General features: G+C 40.8%; 1 protein-coding gene across 1 annotated transcript in view; it reads left to right on the top strand.

Annotated features, from left to right (window-relative positions):
- The window catches only part of LOC104949916 (contactin-associated protein-like 3B), a 61,283-nt gene that overhangs the window by 10,807 nt on the left and 34,834 nt on the right, over positions 1-15,642 (top strand). Inside the window, exon 2 of the mRNA XM_010776358.1 lies at positions 9,427-9,537. Coding sequence (XP_010774660.1) covers positions 9,427-9,537 — 111 coding nt within the window. The remainder of the gene's footprint in view (positions 1-9,426; positions 9,538-15,642) is intronic.

Here is a 15,642-nt window from a genome sequence, read left to right as displayed (position 1 = left end):
TTTTCCAGTTTAAATCCTTCTCCTCACACTTAGGCTGCTTCTGTGCGCTGACTGCGCTCGTCAAATGTCTGCTCTCAGATTTCTGCTCTGCGCTTGGATTTTTTCTATGCAAAAAACATTTCAAAATCCCTCAACCAATAGGAGGCCAGGTGAAGTGTCGTCTTGCTGGCGCGTTCACTTTACTTATTAGAGCGTCCCGTAAGGGCGGTTTCTTTAACCAGGTTTATAAACTCCCTCCATGGCTTAATTAAATGTAGCCTACTTCACTTGTGACTTTTTATTTTAAATTGTACTATTAACGTTAACTTTACTTCCTGCAAATTAATTTGGTAGTCATATTTGCGGCACATCTATAATAACTGGCTTTCAAGCAGAGGTGTGGACTCGAGTCATATGACTTGGACTCGAGTCAGACTCGAGTCACCAATTTGATGACTGGATTCGACTTGACAAAATCACAAAACACTTGCGACTCGACTTGGACTTGAACACCAATGACTCAGGACTTGACTTGGACTTGGAGAAGTTCAGATCTTGTACTTGAGTAAAGTACCTGAGTGTAGGAATACTCGGTTACAATAAAAAGTCCTGCATTCAGAAGTACAAAAGTATTAGCATCAACCACCTGCAGAGGGATCTAGATTCAGGTGTTCTTTTCCCCATAGAGACCGCCTCGCAGCACATTATCCCTTGCATAAAAATAGATTGTGGGTCCCATGTTGTACACAGTGGAAATAAACATTCTGGTTACCTCAACATCAGGGATCTTATACATTAAACTCCTTCTGAATCAAACCGTCACGGTAGCATTACCTTACTGATCCCTCTTAAAATAGAAGAAAACGCGTTACTTTACCAGCAGAGAGAAAATTGATTATTAAATTATTAATGTGCCTAATAAAGAGCAGTTTGATTATTAAGTATTATTCTGTTGATCGATGTCATTACATTTGGTGAAAAGCACATAATGACTTGTTTAAGACTCGTTTTGTCAAAGTTTAGGACTTGGGACTTGAACTTGCCCATCCTGACTTGAGACTTGACTTGGACTTGAGCGCAAAGACTTGAGACTTGACTTGGACTTGAGCACAAAGACTTGAGACTCGACTCGGACTTGAGCGCAAAGACTTGAGACTTGACTCGGACTTGAGCGCAAAGACTTGAGACTTGACTCGGGCTTGAGCACAAAGACTTGAGACTCGACTCGGACTTGCAAAACAATGACTTGGTCCCACCTCTGCTTTCAAGTGTTGTACATTACGTGAACACTGTTTTTTTTTTCTTAGTTATTTCATTGTTTAGGAATGGGGAAATATAATAAAAGAAAAATAAATGTTTCTTCACGTAATATTTTTATTTAAGATCGTATATTGCCCTACATTTGCTTCTGAGAAATGCACAATAAATGGTGTAACATGAACTGTATCTATACTTAGTGAGGGCAACATATGATCTTAAATAAAAAATGACATGAAGAAAAAATTATAATAGCCGCAAATAATAGCCGTCTGTGTGTGCCTTGTTCACTTCCGTTTCGCTTCTCATGCACTGATTCGCTAAACTGAACAGCCAATCAGAGTGATTTATTTTCCCACAGCCTTTTGCCGACAACCTCCCGATTCGGAAGGTGTCGGCACAGCCGAAAAGACACAACGGTGCTGGACACACCAATCTGAGTAGGGCGACAGGACGCTCATCGACGGCCAGACATCTATCGACGGCCGAAATCGGCTTGGTGTGTCCGGGCATTTAGTGCGAGGACAAGATTTTAAACTGGAAAACAGGAAATCTCTGCAAGCAGCAATATATCTGAGTGCAAGCGTAGTTTGAGCAGAAGCAGAGCAAATCTAAGTGCAAGAAAAGGGTTTAACTGAAAGAAATACAAAATCTGAACGTGAAATCAATAAATGATGCTATCAAATTGAAAGAACACGCTCTTGAATAAAGTAAGGGAATAACCTCCATAGATTATCAGAGTGATGTGCCTTTGCTAATGTGTAGCTTTATGTGATGTTGTAAGGGCCACTTTCAAATAGTTTACATATAAAACTGCAGACATACAGAGAAGGACCCATACAGTTTACTATATACTGTTTACAATAACTGGAGTGCCACCTGCCCAGTGGCAGACACAGATTGAATCTGTGTGTCAGCCAGTCTGTTGATGAGAAAGTGACTATGAGGGTTGTTGTTTTGCAGCTGACAAAAGCAGTTATGAAAGGAGCGGCGCCTTGATATGTAAATTATTCATGGAGAAACTAATTATCATATGTTCACATTCCATGATTACTGTGCAAGAGTAATCTAAAATCTCTACTTTTAAATGGATGTTCGTTTTGCACAACTGAAAAGAGAGCCAGTTCAAAGTATTCACAACCCATTCAGAAGTGCCAGGTCGGTCTCCCTCCTCCGACAACAAGGCTTCAGATGAGATTACTTTGTCAATATTTTTGTACTTCATTTCAAGCACAGAGGGATTTTCATTGGCTCTAAAAAACAACAGGCTGTTGACGGTTTTGAATAGCCTGTCATATCCACCTAAGACTTCCCAGTGTAACTCCTCTCCACTGTGCACACACTTCAGGAGTTTGTGAGTGCATTCCAGCTCAGGTCAATTGCTGCAGCTTCAAACAGAAAGTCATTTGTATGAAACGCGTGGCTTTTACTGGTATAGGTTAGGATAGGGTCGTGTTTGTCTAAAACAGAAAGATATTGAGTTTAAAATGATTTAAAACAGAAAAAAACAGGACATGTCCATAGTTGAGAGGCTGGAAAATACATGATCTGACACATTAGCATTAACATTTTTAAAATGTAATCAAAGTTATTACTCCTGAACTTAATAAAATAAAACCTTATCAGATGTTTAAGTAGCATTACACCTTTATTTCCATCTAGTAAGACCTGAGGCACAGAGCAAGCCATTGAATATAGTGGAGCACCAGCTGCAAAATACAGTAGAAATAGTGTAGAGCGGTGAACTGAGCACTGTAAAAGGTCCTTACACACCAAACTGACACCAAAGAACAACAAAGAACACGTCCCGACGGAACGTGGCCTCACGTGGCCTCACGTGGCCTCACGTCTCCTTCGTCTTGGCCATGTTTCGTACTGGAACCATAGACTGTATATGACTGGGACACACATCACAAAGACATCTTCCAACGGCCAAGTAGCACGTACGAACTGCGCATGCGTGAGTGGCAATAACTCTCCTTACCAGCAGGCGGCGGTAGTGTGTATTCGTCATTCAAAAGAGGCAACAACCGGAAGACAGACCAGAGTCCTGCACGGGTCTGATTTTCAAGACCCGCTCCCGCCCCGCACCCGCGACGTGCAATACCGAACCCGCCCCCCGCACATATTGCCAATTAGTTCCGCAACCCGACCCGACCCGTCGGCACAGGATCCGCAACCCGACCCGAACCCGCATATATACTGTATGAGCAGTGAAAACATACAATTATTAACACACGCAGTTGCATATTTGTCTAAAAAAGCGTGGGATGTTGGTTATTTTCCCTATGTCCCTTACTTCCGTTTCGCTTCTCATGCACTGATTCGCTAAGCTGAACAGCCAATCAGAGTGATTTATTTGACTGATGGCCTTTAGCCGACAGCCTCCCGATTCAACATGTCGAAACGGTGGCGGAAGGTGTCGGCACGGCTGAAAAGACACAACGGTGCGGGACATACCAAGACACACCAATCTGAGTAGGGCGACACGACGCTCATCGATGGCCCGACATCTATCGACGGCCGAAATCGGCTTGGTGTGTAAGGGACTTAAAACCTATACTTTGAGATATTGTGTTGTGAGAGCACGGCCTTGGCAAAAAAAGCTGGTTAGGAGAAGCAGAGGTGTTTCAACAGGCGAGGCAGATTTTCCTCGGAGGAGTAGTGACATATAAAAATGTTACCGGGAAAGCACATATACAGATTAGAAGAAAATGAAGGTAAAGACTCAGACTGATAGACAGATATTCAAAGCAATGTGGTTTCTTTACAAAATCCTTGACAGAAGCAAGAAAAAAGAACTGGATGGGATTCAATTGCAATAACGACTGAATCAGTGCAAACTTAGCATCTCAAAATGCAGCATTGTTTTTCACTCAGTCAATCAGCAACTCTCAGCCACAATAACTCGACTTGTTTGTTAGAAGCATCAACTGATGTGAGTCAATGCCAATCTTGAGACTTAAAAAAATTGAGAAGATTTTGAAACCAAGACAGGTGTTGTGGAGGTCATCCCCCAGAAAATAAATTTAGTTTTTAGAGACTTTATTTCCTGCATTATGGTGACTGCTTACAGATTAATTAATCCCTCTGGTGAACATTTGCGTGAATCTCTGGTATAATCCAATATTCTTGGATTGATTTATTTGGTCCTGCCCCTTAGAGTGTGTATGCCACTGGACTCTCGAAGGTCATTAGCATCAGTTTGATATCCGTGCTTGATTTTAAAATCGACAAAGACATCTAAAATTTGAGGACTTCTTTCTCTTACCACTTCTATTTCTCTCAGTCTCTCACTCAGGAGGGAGGGTTACACACAGGTCCTGGTGGAAACACAACTGTACACTGACAGAAATGGGTTGTCATATTGAAAAAGAGGTATGAAAATATTTCATAAGATGGGAAAAATATGGAGGAATGGTGACCTCAGGAGAGAACTGAACATTGGGGGTCTACTAAACAAGTGTTCGGTGTGATGAGGCTGGTGTGTTTTGCTTTGAGACACAGTGCTCCAGGAGCAAGAGAAACAGAAGCAGAGACAGAAAGCCTATCTGCAGTATATAATCCAGTTTACCATTTCAGTGAAGTAAGACAGCAACAGGTCTAGTGATGCTGAATACTGATGAGCACCATCCATCACTGCAACAAACTAAAGGTAAAAGAGTTCAGAGCCGAATGAAAGTGTGCTACAAACTCAGTGTTGACTTGTTGATCAGTGTGATGTCTCTCTCTCTCTCAGATAGGCAGGATCTAAGCGCAATACCCAAGAGGTAAACAGCTTTTTGTCTTTACAAACGTCTCACTCTTTACTTACAATAGACAAGGTTTATCTGCATAATACATCGTGTGACTGCGTGCTTGTAGAAACACTGCTGTAAACTAAAAGAGCACTCACCTCCGCCAACTTTTCTTACTTAACAGATAACACTAAATGTCCTGTACGCACTTTGTACGCATCGGTATTCCTTGGGGTAAATTTGACCCCAGGCTGTTTTAGTAGTATAAAACATATACAAATTTCAATATTTTACACATAATTTGTGTTGATTGTGTAGGATGATATTGAGGTGACTATTACATGCAAATGTATCATTGTAAAAAAAAAACTACCCTCTGCTTTAGTTATTGATCCTTTAACAACATCAAAAATATCTTACTTTAACATTTTATTTCAGTTAGTGAGATTTTATGGTGATTTATATATTTGTCGATAATAGGAATTCTGAATGTATAAAGGGTTCTGTAGGGGGGAGGTCGGGGTAATGTTTTATTTAAATGGTTATTTATGTAGTTGACTAAGATACCTAAAGCACCAGAGACATACATGTTGGTTACAATTTGGAATATGATCATTGTCTTGAGTTTAAACTACTGGGGTCAAATTGACCACAGAGGATAAAGGGTGTAAAGTAAATCTGAGGATAACAGGAGGGTTAAGATGACAGCCTGTATTTAAACAATGCAAGACCTCTGTATTATCATTCTTAAAACTGCACATTTAGTGGAGGAAATGAAAACGAGCAGTGTTTTGGAGATCACTGATTGAGATTCATCCTCCTGGGAACCGAGGAAAAGAGGGTCTTCCAATTTTCTTTTCGGGCGATATCCTACCTATTTTGCATCCTAAACATCTTGCAATTTAGACTTTTTTTATTTTATTTTATTTGAAATGCACAACCTCACACTGTCCTTTTATACTCTATGTGACGTCTGCACAACTTACTAAGTACTCACTGCAGAAATGTCAATGCAGATTGGCTACTAAAATGTCTTCATCTAACTTCAACCATAGTTATCCGAGTTGTGCACTTTCACCTGAAAGTATTTTTGAGCCTTTTGTCTATCTGGTAAAATGTGGTTGATGTGAGTCCTGCAGAGTGGAGCCTGACACCTTAAATGAGACGCTCTGCTGCCAGACTGATGCTAACAATGAGAGAAATAGTGGATCTTTATTTCCTGTATTTCACTAGTCTGTTGGTGCCACACTAGGCAGACCTGTTGTTCTGCTGAATTTCACCATCTAAGCCTCGTTAGAAAGTTACATTACATGTATGCCGGATATACTTCAATTAACTTTTCACTGTAAAACTAAAGAAAACAATGCCGTCATTTTTTTTTCATGCTGACTGCATTAATATGTGGCTCCATGTGAGGCAGACCTAATCAGCATAATTAAATTATCATAAGAAAGCTCCACTGCAACAAAGCAGCAATTAAAACATTTATCTGGATTATGTGAGGTTAACCCTCCCCCATTAGTACACATGCTGAGCGCTGAGACAAGCAACACAATATGAATTTTGAAACTAATGAAATTAAGATTCAAAAATAACTAAAATAAAAAATGTCAGTATGCAGATTAGGAAAAATTGCTGCAGGTTACATCACTTTTACTAATGGACCCAGGGGTAAATGTTGCGAGTATGTGATGAGCATCTTAATGGATCAGATTTGCATTTTAAAAGAAGAAATTGGAGGCATTCTTTTATTTTCTTCAATGAGAGGATATTAAGTCATTCTCTTAAAAAAAAACATCAAATTATTAGACAATTTCTTTCTCATTTGCCTCAGTTAGGCTTGGCTCACCCTGGAGGAGAACACATACATTAGTTGCATTAAAATAAATACTTATTAAGTACTTTTGTCATCGGCTATTTGTGCAGAACAAGAGGCCATCAGCAATATTTTAGTTGTTTTAGTGTTGGTTAGACCTTTCCGTTCTCCCTAACCTCCTCTCTTTGCATATGTTGTGGCATTATAACAAAAATAATGATATTTCCATCTTTAGTTATTTAGTGGGAATGCTGATACAGCATCCCAAACTACTTGTACTTCTACGCACACATTATTTATTCTTATTCCGCCGGGTTATTTTGCGCCTCTTCTGCTCCCACATTCCACATCGCAGAAATTCCATTCAAACATGAAAACGTTCAGCTTGATCGGGAATCGATGGCTATTACTTTTCTCATTCATAACTTTCATATTTACAGAGATATATCCCATAATTCATCACATGTTCAACATGCAAGTCGATGGAGAAACTCTTCAGACTTGAAAAATCTTCATACCACTTCAACTGCTACTGTTCCTGCATATTTTCACTGAGAAACCTCATTCCAACTTTAAAATGTTACATATCTTTCTGACATTATTCGTCTTACACAACTTTGAAATCAGATTCATACTTTTAGAGGTATTAAACATTTTTCAGACCTTGGTAAAGAGGCCTACTTCAGATTTTAACATTAGTGTGTATTGTGCAGCTCGAGGCTAGAGTGTGTGATGCCACAGGTAGAGTGAAGGAGAGCTTGAAAATCGCCTTCATATATATATATTTTTAAATGCCATAATTCCAAAACCCTACACTCCTGGGACATCATTTTTCATGAGAAACGTAGGAAAACATCTCTTAGCTTGAAAAAGAAGAAGAAAATGAGGCAAAAAAGAATTAAACAAAATGCCTCTTGAGAGCATGAAGTGACAAAAGCTTTCAACATGTCTCCATTAAGGCCCATTGTAAATGCAGCCTGATCTTTCCTCACAGTAGCAGCCACACACCTTTAGTTAATCTGCCAAAAAGGNAATTATACTTTACATCTGGCTCCCGGGTCCTGCATTTGAGTCCTTATCCTGATGGAAATGTATCACAGTGCCAACATCCTGTTACGAACTTGGATACACAAGGATAAGGACTCAAATGCAGGACCCGGGAGCCAGATGTAAAGTATAATTGATATACTTTATTTGCACAAAGGTAACAAAAGAAAATCGCTTACCACGTGAGGAACTAAACTTAACATAAGTTTCAGGAGAAAAAAAAATAGGCTTTGAATCAAAGAAGCAAACGCTCGAGAGCAGAGTTCTGGCATGAGGACAGGACAAGACGAACTGACAACGAACAAAGGGAAACTGGGGAATATAAACAGGAGATAACTGGGCACAGGTGAAAACAATCAGGGGCGGGGCTGGTGCTGATGAGCGTGGGAGATACACACTAGGAAAGGGAGTCAAGGAACCTGAAATGAGACGTGACAAAACAAAACAGGAAGTGAAAGACAATACAAGAATGACAAATAACAACATGAAACATGACTTGACTTAGCACTTTTGACGGTGCACAACAAAACCTGGTTAAATAGTCCCTTACGGGACGCTTTAATAAGTAAAGTGAGCGCGCCAGCAAGACGACCCTTCACCTGGCCTCCTATTGGTTGAGGGATTTTGAAATGGTTTTTGCACAGAAAAAATCCAAGCACAGAAAAAATCCAAGCGCAGACCAGAAATCTGAGAGCAGACATTTGACGAGCGCAGTCAGCGCACAGAAGCAGCCTAAGTGTGAGGAGAAGGATTTAAACTGGAAAACAGGAAATCTGTGCAAGCAGCAATATATCTGAGTGCAAGCGTACAGTTTGAGCAGAAGCAGAGCAAATCTAAGTGCAAGGACAGGGTTTGACTGAAAGAAATACAAAATCTGAACGTGAAATCAATAAATGATGCTCTCAAATTGAAAGAACACGCTCTTGAATAAAGATAGGGAATAACCTCTATAATAATCAGGAAAGTGTGTTGTCTGTAAAAAAATAAACTTGCATTTAAATGTTAGAGAGAGAGAGAAACAAATGTGGCTGAAAGAGACACAGGCCCTCAAAGGTCAATTTAAGCAGCAGATAAAAATCTTGAACAAATCAAGTTTAATATTCGTCATGTATTATGTTGACAAAAACAGGTAAACGATTTACACACTTGTTTCCTTTTCTTGTATGTCAGTGCTTGCAATTTACTGTTAGGAAATTCCATGTGTCCGCGATGAAGGACTGTTTCACATGGCGTTTTTTGTTGCTGCATCAGAGTAAAGTGTACGTTCTTCATCATCATATACTTAATGTTAATAGGTCATTCATTAAGAGTCAATTTGTTCCCTTCTACGAAGCTTCATTCATTCATTTATTAACATCAAAGTGCATGAGGCTTTAAAAGGTTGCCAATGACTTTGCTCTCCTGCTGAAAACCAGTTGTCTTTTTTGACAACAGATTACTCATACCTTAAGTTTGACCTTATGATTATTAGAAAACTTCCATCAGTCAGTGTTAAAATGACGGATAACTTGCTGTAACATATAGATCCATATATTCGATGAAACAATCCATGATTTTAAACTGTCTTTTCTGCTTTTGATTGGTTAACAGAGGTATGTGACAGCCCGCTGGTGGCCAATCTGCCGCCATCATCGTTCAGAAGCTCCTCCCAGCTCACCAGCAGCCATGGGCCGGTCTTTGCAAAGGTCAACAGGAGAGAAGGTGAGGAATCATTCATTGCTATGTCCAGCATCAATATTTAACAGCCTGTGGTAGCAGCATTTCTCAAAGTGTGTTCATTGTCATAAATAATGCCTGGGATAATCCAGGCATTGACCATGGCACAGACTGTACTTGGTGCAAGACTTGTTTTAAATTTGAAAAGGGGATTTTCAAGTTTAGTTCCCCTTCTTTGAGAGGTTCTGGAAATATTTTCTCAAAAAGGGCTGAAAACAAGAAAGCTACTGCTAGCTTTAGCTCTGTGGTGAACACTTGCATCTACACTTTTCATACTGTAAACTTTTTTTCCCACAGTTGTTTTTCAAACCATTAACAGTGAGGGATGATGGGTGCAAGATATCCGTACAATTATAGCTTTGAGCAGTTTTAAACTTTGTGCAAGGTTGACATCAGCTGTCAAGAACTATTCAGTCCGGTAACATGTTGGTGGCAGATAGAGAAAAAGCAAAGCCCGTTGAAAGAATCTCCCTCTTTCCACTGAAATGTGTTCAGTTCAGTTTGGTGGGCTGCAGTGGTGCATTTCCGCCTCAGTGCAGGAGAGAGTCTCTGCAGGACGCACAGCATCAAACATCAAAGCGAGACCTCAAATGGATTCACACAGTCTGAGAGATACCTCTGTGGAGCCAAGGTGTAGGGAGAAGGAAGGAGAGATACATTCAAAGATAGATAGTTTATAAGGACAGCAGTTACTGCCAACAATCTGTATCGTGTATATAAAAATGTATTGGAATTATATTACTAGTACATCAAATAGCCCCACAGGACCTCCTCCTCACAAAAAGTGTATAAATCAGAGTTGTCATTCACCAAACACAATGAGAATGAGGGAGTGCTTTACTGGATGCTGATGCAGGGTTTTTAGAGGGGATATCATGGCTGGGTTTAGAGCTTTTGGGAGGGAACGGTTCACAGATTTCTCCATTTACAGAGCTCAGGGGCTGACTGTGTTGCCAGAATAGAGAATCCTCTTTTGTCTTTTACTTCTACTACAAGTTTAATTTTACCAATTTGAATACAAATAGAAAATAACCCAGCAGGGGTGTCAATGTGAAGGCTCGCAGTTTTCTTCTTGTGTAAACACATTCCAACACATTATATAAAATTGATAAGAGGGAAATGGTTGAGCTCATTTCCTGGGTCTGTAGGCACTTCTGAAACATAAAGCCAATCATACAGCTGGACCTTTTCCAACAGCCTGCAGCTGGGTTTAACAGAACATGGTGCCTTTCAGGATGCCCCCCCCCCCAACTGAATCTGAGTCCAACAGAGTACCAAAATCAGACTGAGCACTACTTGACGAACAACACGTTTTGGCTGCTTGTGGCAGAGTTAAGTCCTTCCAGTGGCACGTGGTATTGCGCATTTCATTATACATGTATGTGTAGTGTACATGTCATGTCAAAGCAATGACAGAAAAATCCTTATCAGAAATAATACCTGCAGGTGCCATTTAGTTCATTATTAAGTTAAAGTTCAATATGTGTCAATCTGCATAACAGCTTTTGCCTTTCATTGTTAGTGATTTGAGAATGGTCCTTAAGTATTCAACTTAAGTCAAATATTTAAGCATCTGTGTACATTATGTGCATTATTGGTTATGTATGTTTGTTATATATACTGTATTCTTTTGGTTTCTGGCCACCAGTATTAAGTATCAGCATATGGTGTGTCTTTGCGCAGTGCATGATTTGTTTGCTGATACCAGATGCATGCCATCTTTGCATGTGTGTGTGTGTTGGACTGACTGTGTGTTTCATACATGGGGGATATTTATTCCCAGAGCTGCCTCCACTTACAGTCTAGGGCCCGACCCTGAATGGGGCCAACAGCAACAGAGGTAAGCAACAGTCCCACACAGGCATTTAATCCTATATCTCCCAGGTGAATAACCAAGTGCAAACTGGACAATTAGCATGTCATGAGGTGGAGGAGTGGCCAGAGATAGGAGCTCTGACAGAGCTCTGCAGGGTTCCTCTAACAGACGGCTCTGGTTTAGAGGCTAAGGAGGCGTACGATCAAAGCTGCCGGTCTCAGCAACAGACTTCATTATGTTCAGGAAATGTTCTGTAAAGTCTGAATTTGGTTTGACAAGGCTTGGTTGTAATGGATGTTCATTTATATCTGAAAAGTCTCTCACTCCAGCTTTAACTGCACCATTCCTTACAGTGGCAAGCTGGTTTCCAAACATAAAATAGCTTAATTGATTTGCTGCAAGTGCTGTTTATACAAGCTGATCAGTGTTTCTGCAAACCTTCAGTAGCACCATGGAATCTTCGCAAACAGAAGTGGTAGGTCAGACACGGGTGAAAGATGGCCTGTTTAAACGGAGAAAGCAATTGCAGGTAACACTGGAAATATTTGTGCTGCAGTTTCTTTTAAAGTCTCCACTTTGGCTTTGAATGTCTGCACCAGTGATCATGTGCTCTGTGCCAAGACACTTGATGTATTGGTGATGCACCTAATGATCAAATGTAGAATAAATCAATAAGCAATCTAATCTTTGCCTGTTTTGGAGCTGAAGAATATAAAGTGTTGGGGAGCATTCCCCACAGGGTTGATTTGGTGCATCCTAATTGGCTGCATGCGTATGTGGAAATGTCAGCATACAGAGATGAGTAACAACTCAGCAATGCATCTGGCAATAAGAAAGGGCCTTTTCAGTTAATTAACTGGATGTGAACTTGTTGGAAGTTTTACTCTCCCTGGTTTTGTCAACCATTTTGCTGCTCAAGTGTTCCCATCTCTACAAAATCTTTCTATGTTTGTCTGTTTCCCCGTTCCCCACATTTCACTATCTCCGTCTCTTTTTTCTCCTCATCTGCTAATGTATTTCCACCCTTCTCTGCCGAATCCTGGCTTGTAACTCTCTTGTTGAACTCTTGTAGAGTACCATTTTAACTGCCAAGAAAACATTGAGATAACTTCATTCCATCTTATAGCCAAATGTTAACGACAGCATTTAACATTTACAGGCAAATGTTAATGGCAGTATTTAACATCTAAACGGTCCCATTTTTTTCCAGCAGGCCATACTGATAATTGCACATTAGAACCACTGTAATTACGCTGAAATAAGCATGGGACACTTCATCAATCCCCAGTAATCGTTCTCTGGAAGAGCTAATTTAGATTTGAACAGGAGATTTGAACATTAGTAGGGGGTGATAGCTTAAATTAAATATGTGGATGGGAACAATGAAAAGAGGCATTGATCTTTGTGTAACGTTTATGCGCCGCCTCTGCAGGTGCCCATTTAGTGCTGCTTTTAAATACCACAGTTGCTCTGCTTGAATCCTCCTAATCGGAAATAGTCACTCTCCTTATAAATCTAATTATATGCATACATTTAGCTTAATCCTTGACAAAATGCTACTAAAAGCCACTCACCTTATTTGGTACATCCCTCACTCAATTAACATCAACATCTTTGAGGCCTTTTCCTGTGTTAACAACATAAACAACATTTGACTGCCAGAGAAGCAGATGTAACACATCATGCTCACCGGTTCTTTACATGTTCATAATGGTTTATTTTGGGAGACACAAGTTCTCAATTTTCCAATTAGTTGCTGCTTTGTAAGACACCCCCCTCAATTTCGTCACGTACATTTCTTTAAGTAAAATGCCCTTGCTGCCTCTGCAACCTGCAAACCTTATTGATTTGTGCTCCATGTTAGTTTTAGCCCCATTACTTGCAATCATGTATCTTTGTGTTCCACCTGCCTACTACATTTTGTTTAAAATCCCTAAAGGCACCGTCTCCAGGGTGTGGACTTAATTATACTCTGCTCATAACTGTTTTCATTGCAGTTTAATGTTTTTAGAACCTATAGATATGTTACAGTGGCCTGATAAGAAAACATCTGCCTCTTTTATTTCACTCTTTGTTGTTTTGCTTCCCATCTCTGGGAATGTTAATATGGCTTTTGTTTTTGTCTGGTGCCGTGTCATTCTTTATAAATAGCAGAGTATTATTTCCCAGGTTGTCAGAAAATCACCTTAACCTTCAACTTAAATCCATTGCAGCTATATGACTCTCCAATTGGTTTAAGACTGTCTGAAATTCCCCCAGGCCCACACATGCATTTAGAAATGTTGGCCTGGTAGTACTGTCTGTCTCTTTGCTCTTGTGTCTTACTACTTGTCTCTTGTCACTTTGGGGGATTATTTTTCTCCTATGATGGCTTGTATCCCTTTTCCCACATCAGTCTGTTTTTGTCTTCCTTTAGCCCCTTTTTTTCACCCATTACTGTGTTGAACAGTACATCAGTTCTAACCAAACATTGGTTTTATTTGGTGTTACTACACATCCGCTCCTTCAAGTGAAGCCATTGCCCTGACATGAGTTGTAACAGCCTCTATTTCCCCCGTGAATGCAATCCACCCACTCGGTGGAGATTGCAATTAGAACAGAACGGATATAAATAATGTGCCCGGTGTTGTGTTCTACTGTTTTATTAAGAGAGACAAGGGCTGAAGTTAATTTTCTTTGTGGAGATGGCTTTGGGGACAGGCTGGGAGAGTGGTGTTTCAGGAACTGTCTTGGTGTCTCTCTGTGGTCCAGCCTCCATTACTTACGGTATAACATGATTGGATTGCCCCAGCATTTCATATAACTATTTAAGTTTTTAAAATCCAGCCTAATAAGTAAATATAAGTAAATAGCTGGTGAAACAAAATAGGGTTGCACCCAGGGGCGGAGCTTCAGGGGGGGCTGTAGGGGCAGGGCTCCCCGGGCCCGGAACGGTCGGGACCCAATGGGGGCCCGTCACCGAGGCGGCAGGCTCCGCCCCCGAGATATTCGCCGGCGGGCCCTGCTGCCTCGCGCCACTGAGTGCACTGACGTTCGTGGTCATATTAGGTATAAAGCATTGTAGCCTATAATATGAGTTGAACTTGTGCTGCTATTTTCACACTCACATTTAACATTAAAACATGAAAAATTGCAAGTGAATCCCTTCTATTGTCTCCAAATGTATTTTGGGTAAAATCGTCATCAACAGCCGTCCATCAACATCATACGTAAATGAACGTCAACGTCATCATCAATCACTTGTCATTCAACAGAGCACTGCCTAAGCATGAGCAGTTATAAACACAAAAGTGGAGCTACAAAACGCAAAGAAAAAGATAAAAAGGACCAAGGAAAAGCCAAATTGTTCAAGCTAGATGGATATTTTTTTCGCCCTACTCCTCCTCCTGCGGGAGATGAACCTGAAGTTGTTGCCACTGCCAGCCGTGTTTCATCCCCGAGCCCCAGCCCGCCAACAACGTTAGTGAGGGTTCAAGATTACAGCCGTTAGGCTACAATCACCGGACAACAAACTGTCAAACCCAAGAAAATGTGAGATGCTGGCTAAATTGTTTGATATCATAGTTGTTGTTACTTCGTGTAGCTCGGCCCTAGCTTATTTCCGTTTTCTTCTTCTCGGCTGTAGTGATGATGATTGATAGGATGATAATAATATATCAAGTACAAATTAATAATAGACGACTCAGCAACTAAACTTGCCTAGTGCTCGTCTAGAGAGGCCAGTGCCTGAGCTTGGCAGCTGCGAACCCTGCCCTCCGGCTCTTACTGCTGGCGCAAGGTGAGAAAGTACGAGGGGAATGAAAGCAGAGAGGTCTCTCTCACGATCTGACGTGCTAGCCACGGAAGAGGTTCCAAACGTGTCGGACTGAGTCGGGCAATTGAACATGGTGGCAATATGCGCAAGCATAATATCCTTGTAAAAACGGCGCAACCCAAGGTCCATTTCCAAAGACAAGGATACGTGCGTGTTCGAAGTGTACCGACGCCAAAGTTGGGGCATGAACCGAGGCTGGCCATGTGCTTTCCCCAAATTGGGATTGCTGCTACTGTGGTTGCTGCTTTTGACGAAAGCACCAGTTCTGACACGAAGTGCACTGTGGTCAAACGGAGTAAAGAATGGAAACATCTTTTTACCTAAATTGAGTCGCATGATCACTAAATCCTTGGGCCAAGGCGTAAGTTTTATGAAGCAAGTGGCAAACCAACGGTCGAAATAGCGCTGACATGTGAGAGGAATGGTGCGTATGCCGCCCATTTTTGGAAACAGGGTCGGT

The sequence above is a fragment of the Notothenia coriiceps genome, unplaced genomic scaffold, assembly GCF_000735185.1.
Source record: "Notothenia coriiceps isolate Sejong01 unplaced genomic scaffold, NC01 NC01_scaffold00000339, whole genome shotgun sequence".
Lineage (NCBI taxonomy): Eukaryota > Metazoa > Chordata > Actinopteri > Perciformes > Nototheniidae > Notothenia > Notothenia coriiceps.
Note: the sequence above shows the minus strand (reverse complement) of the source record. Positions and strands in the feature narration are given on the sequence as shown.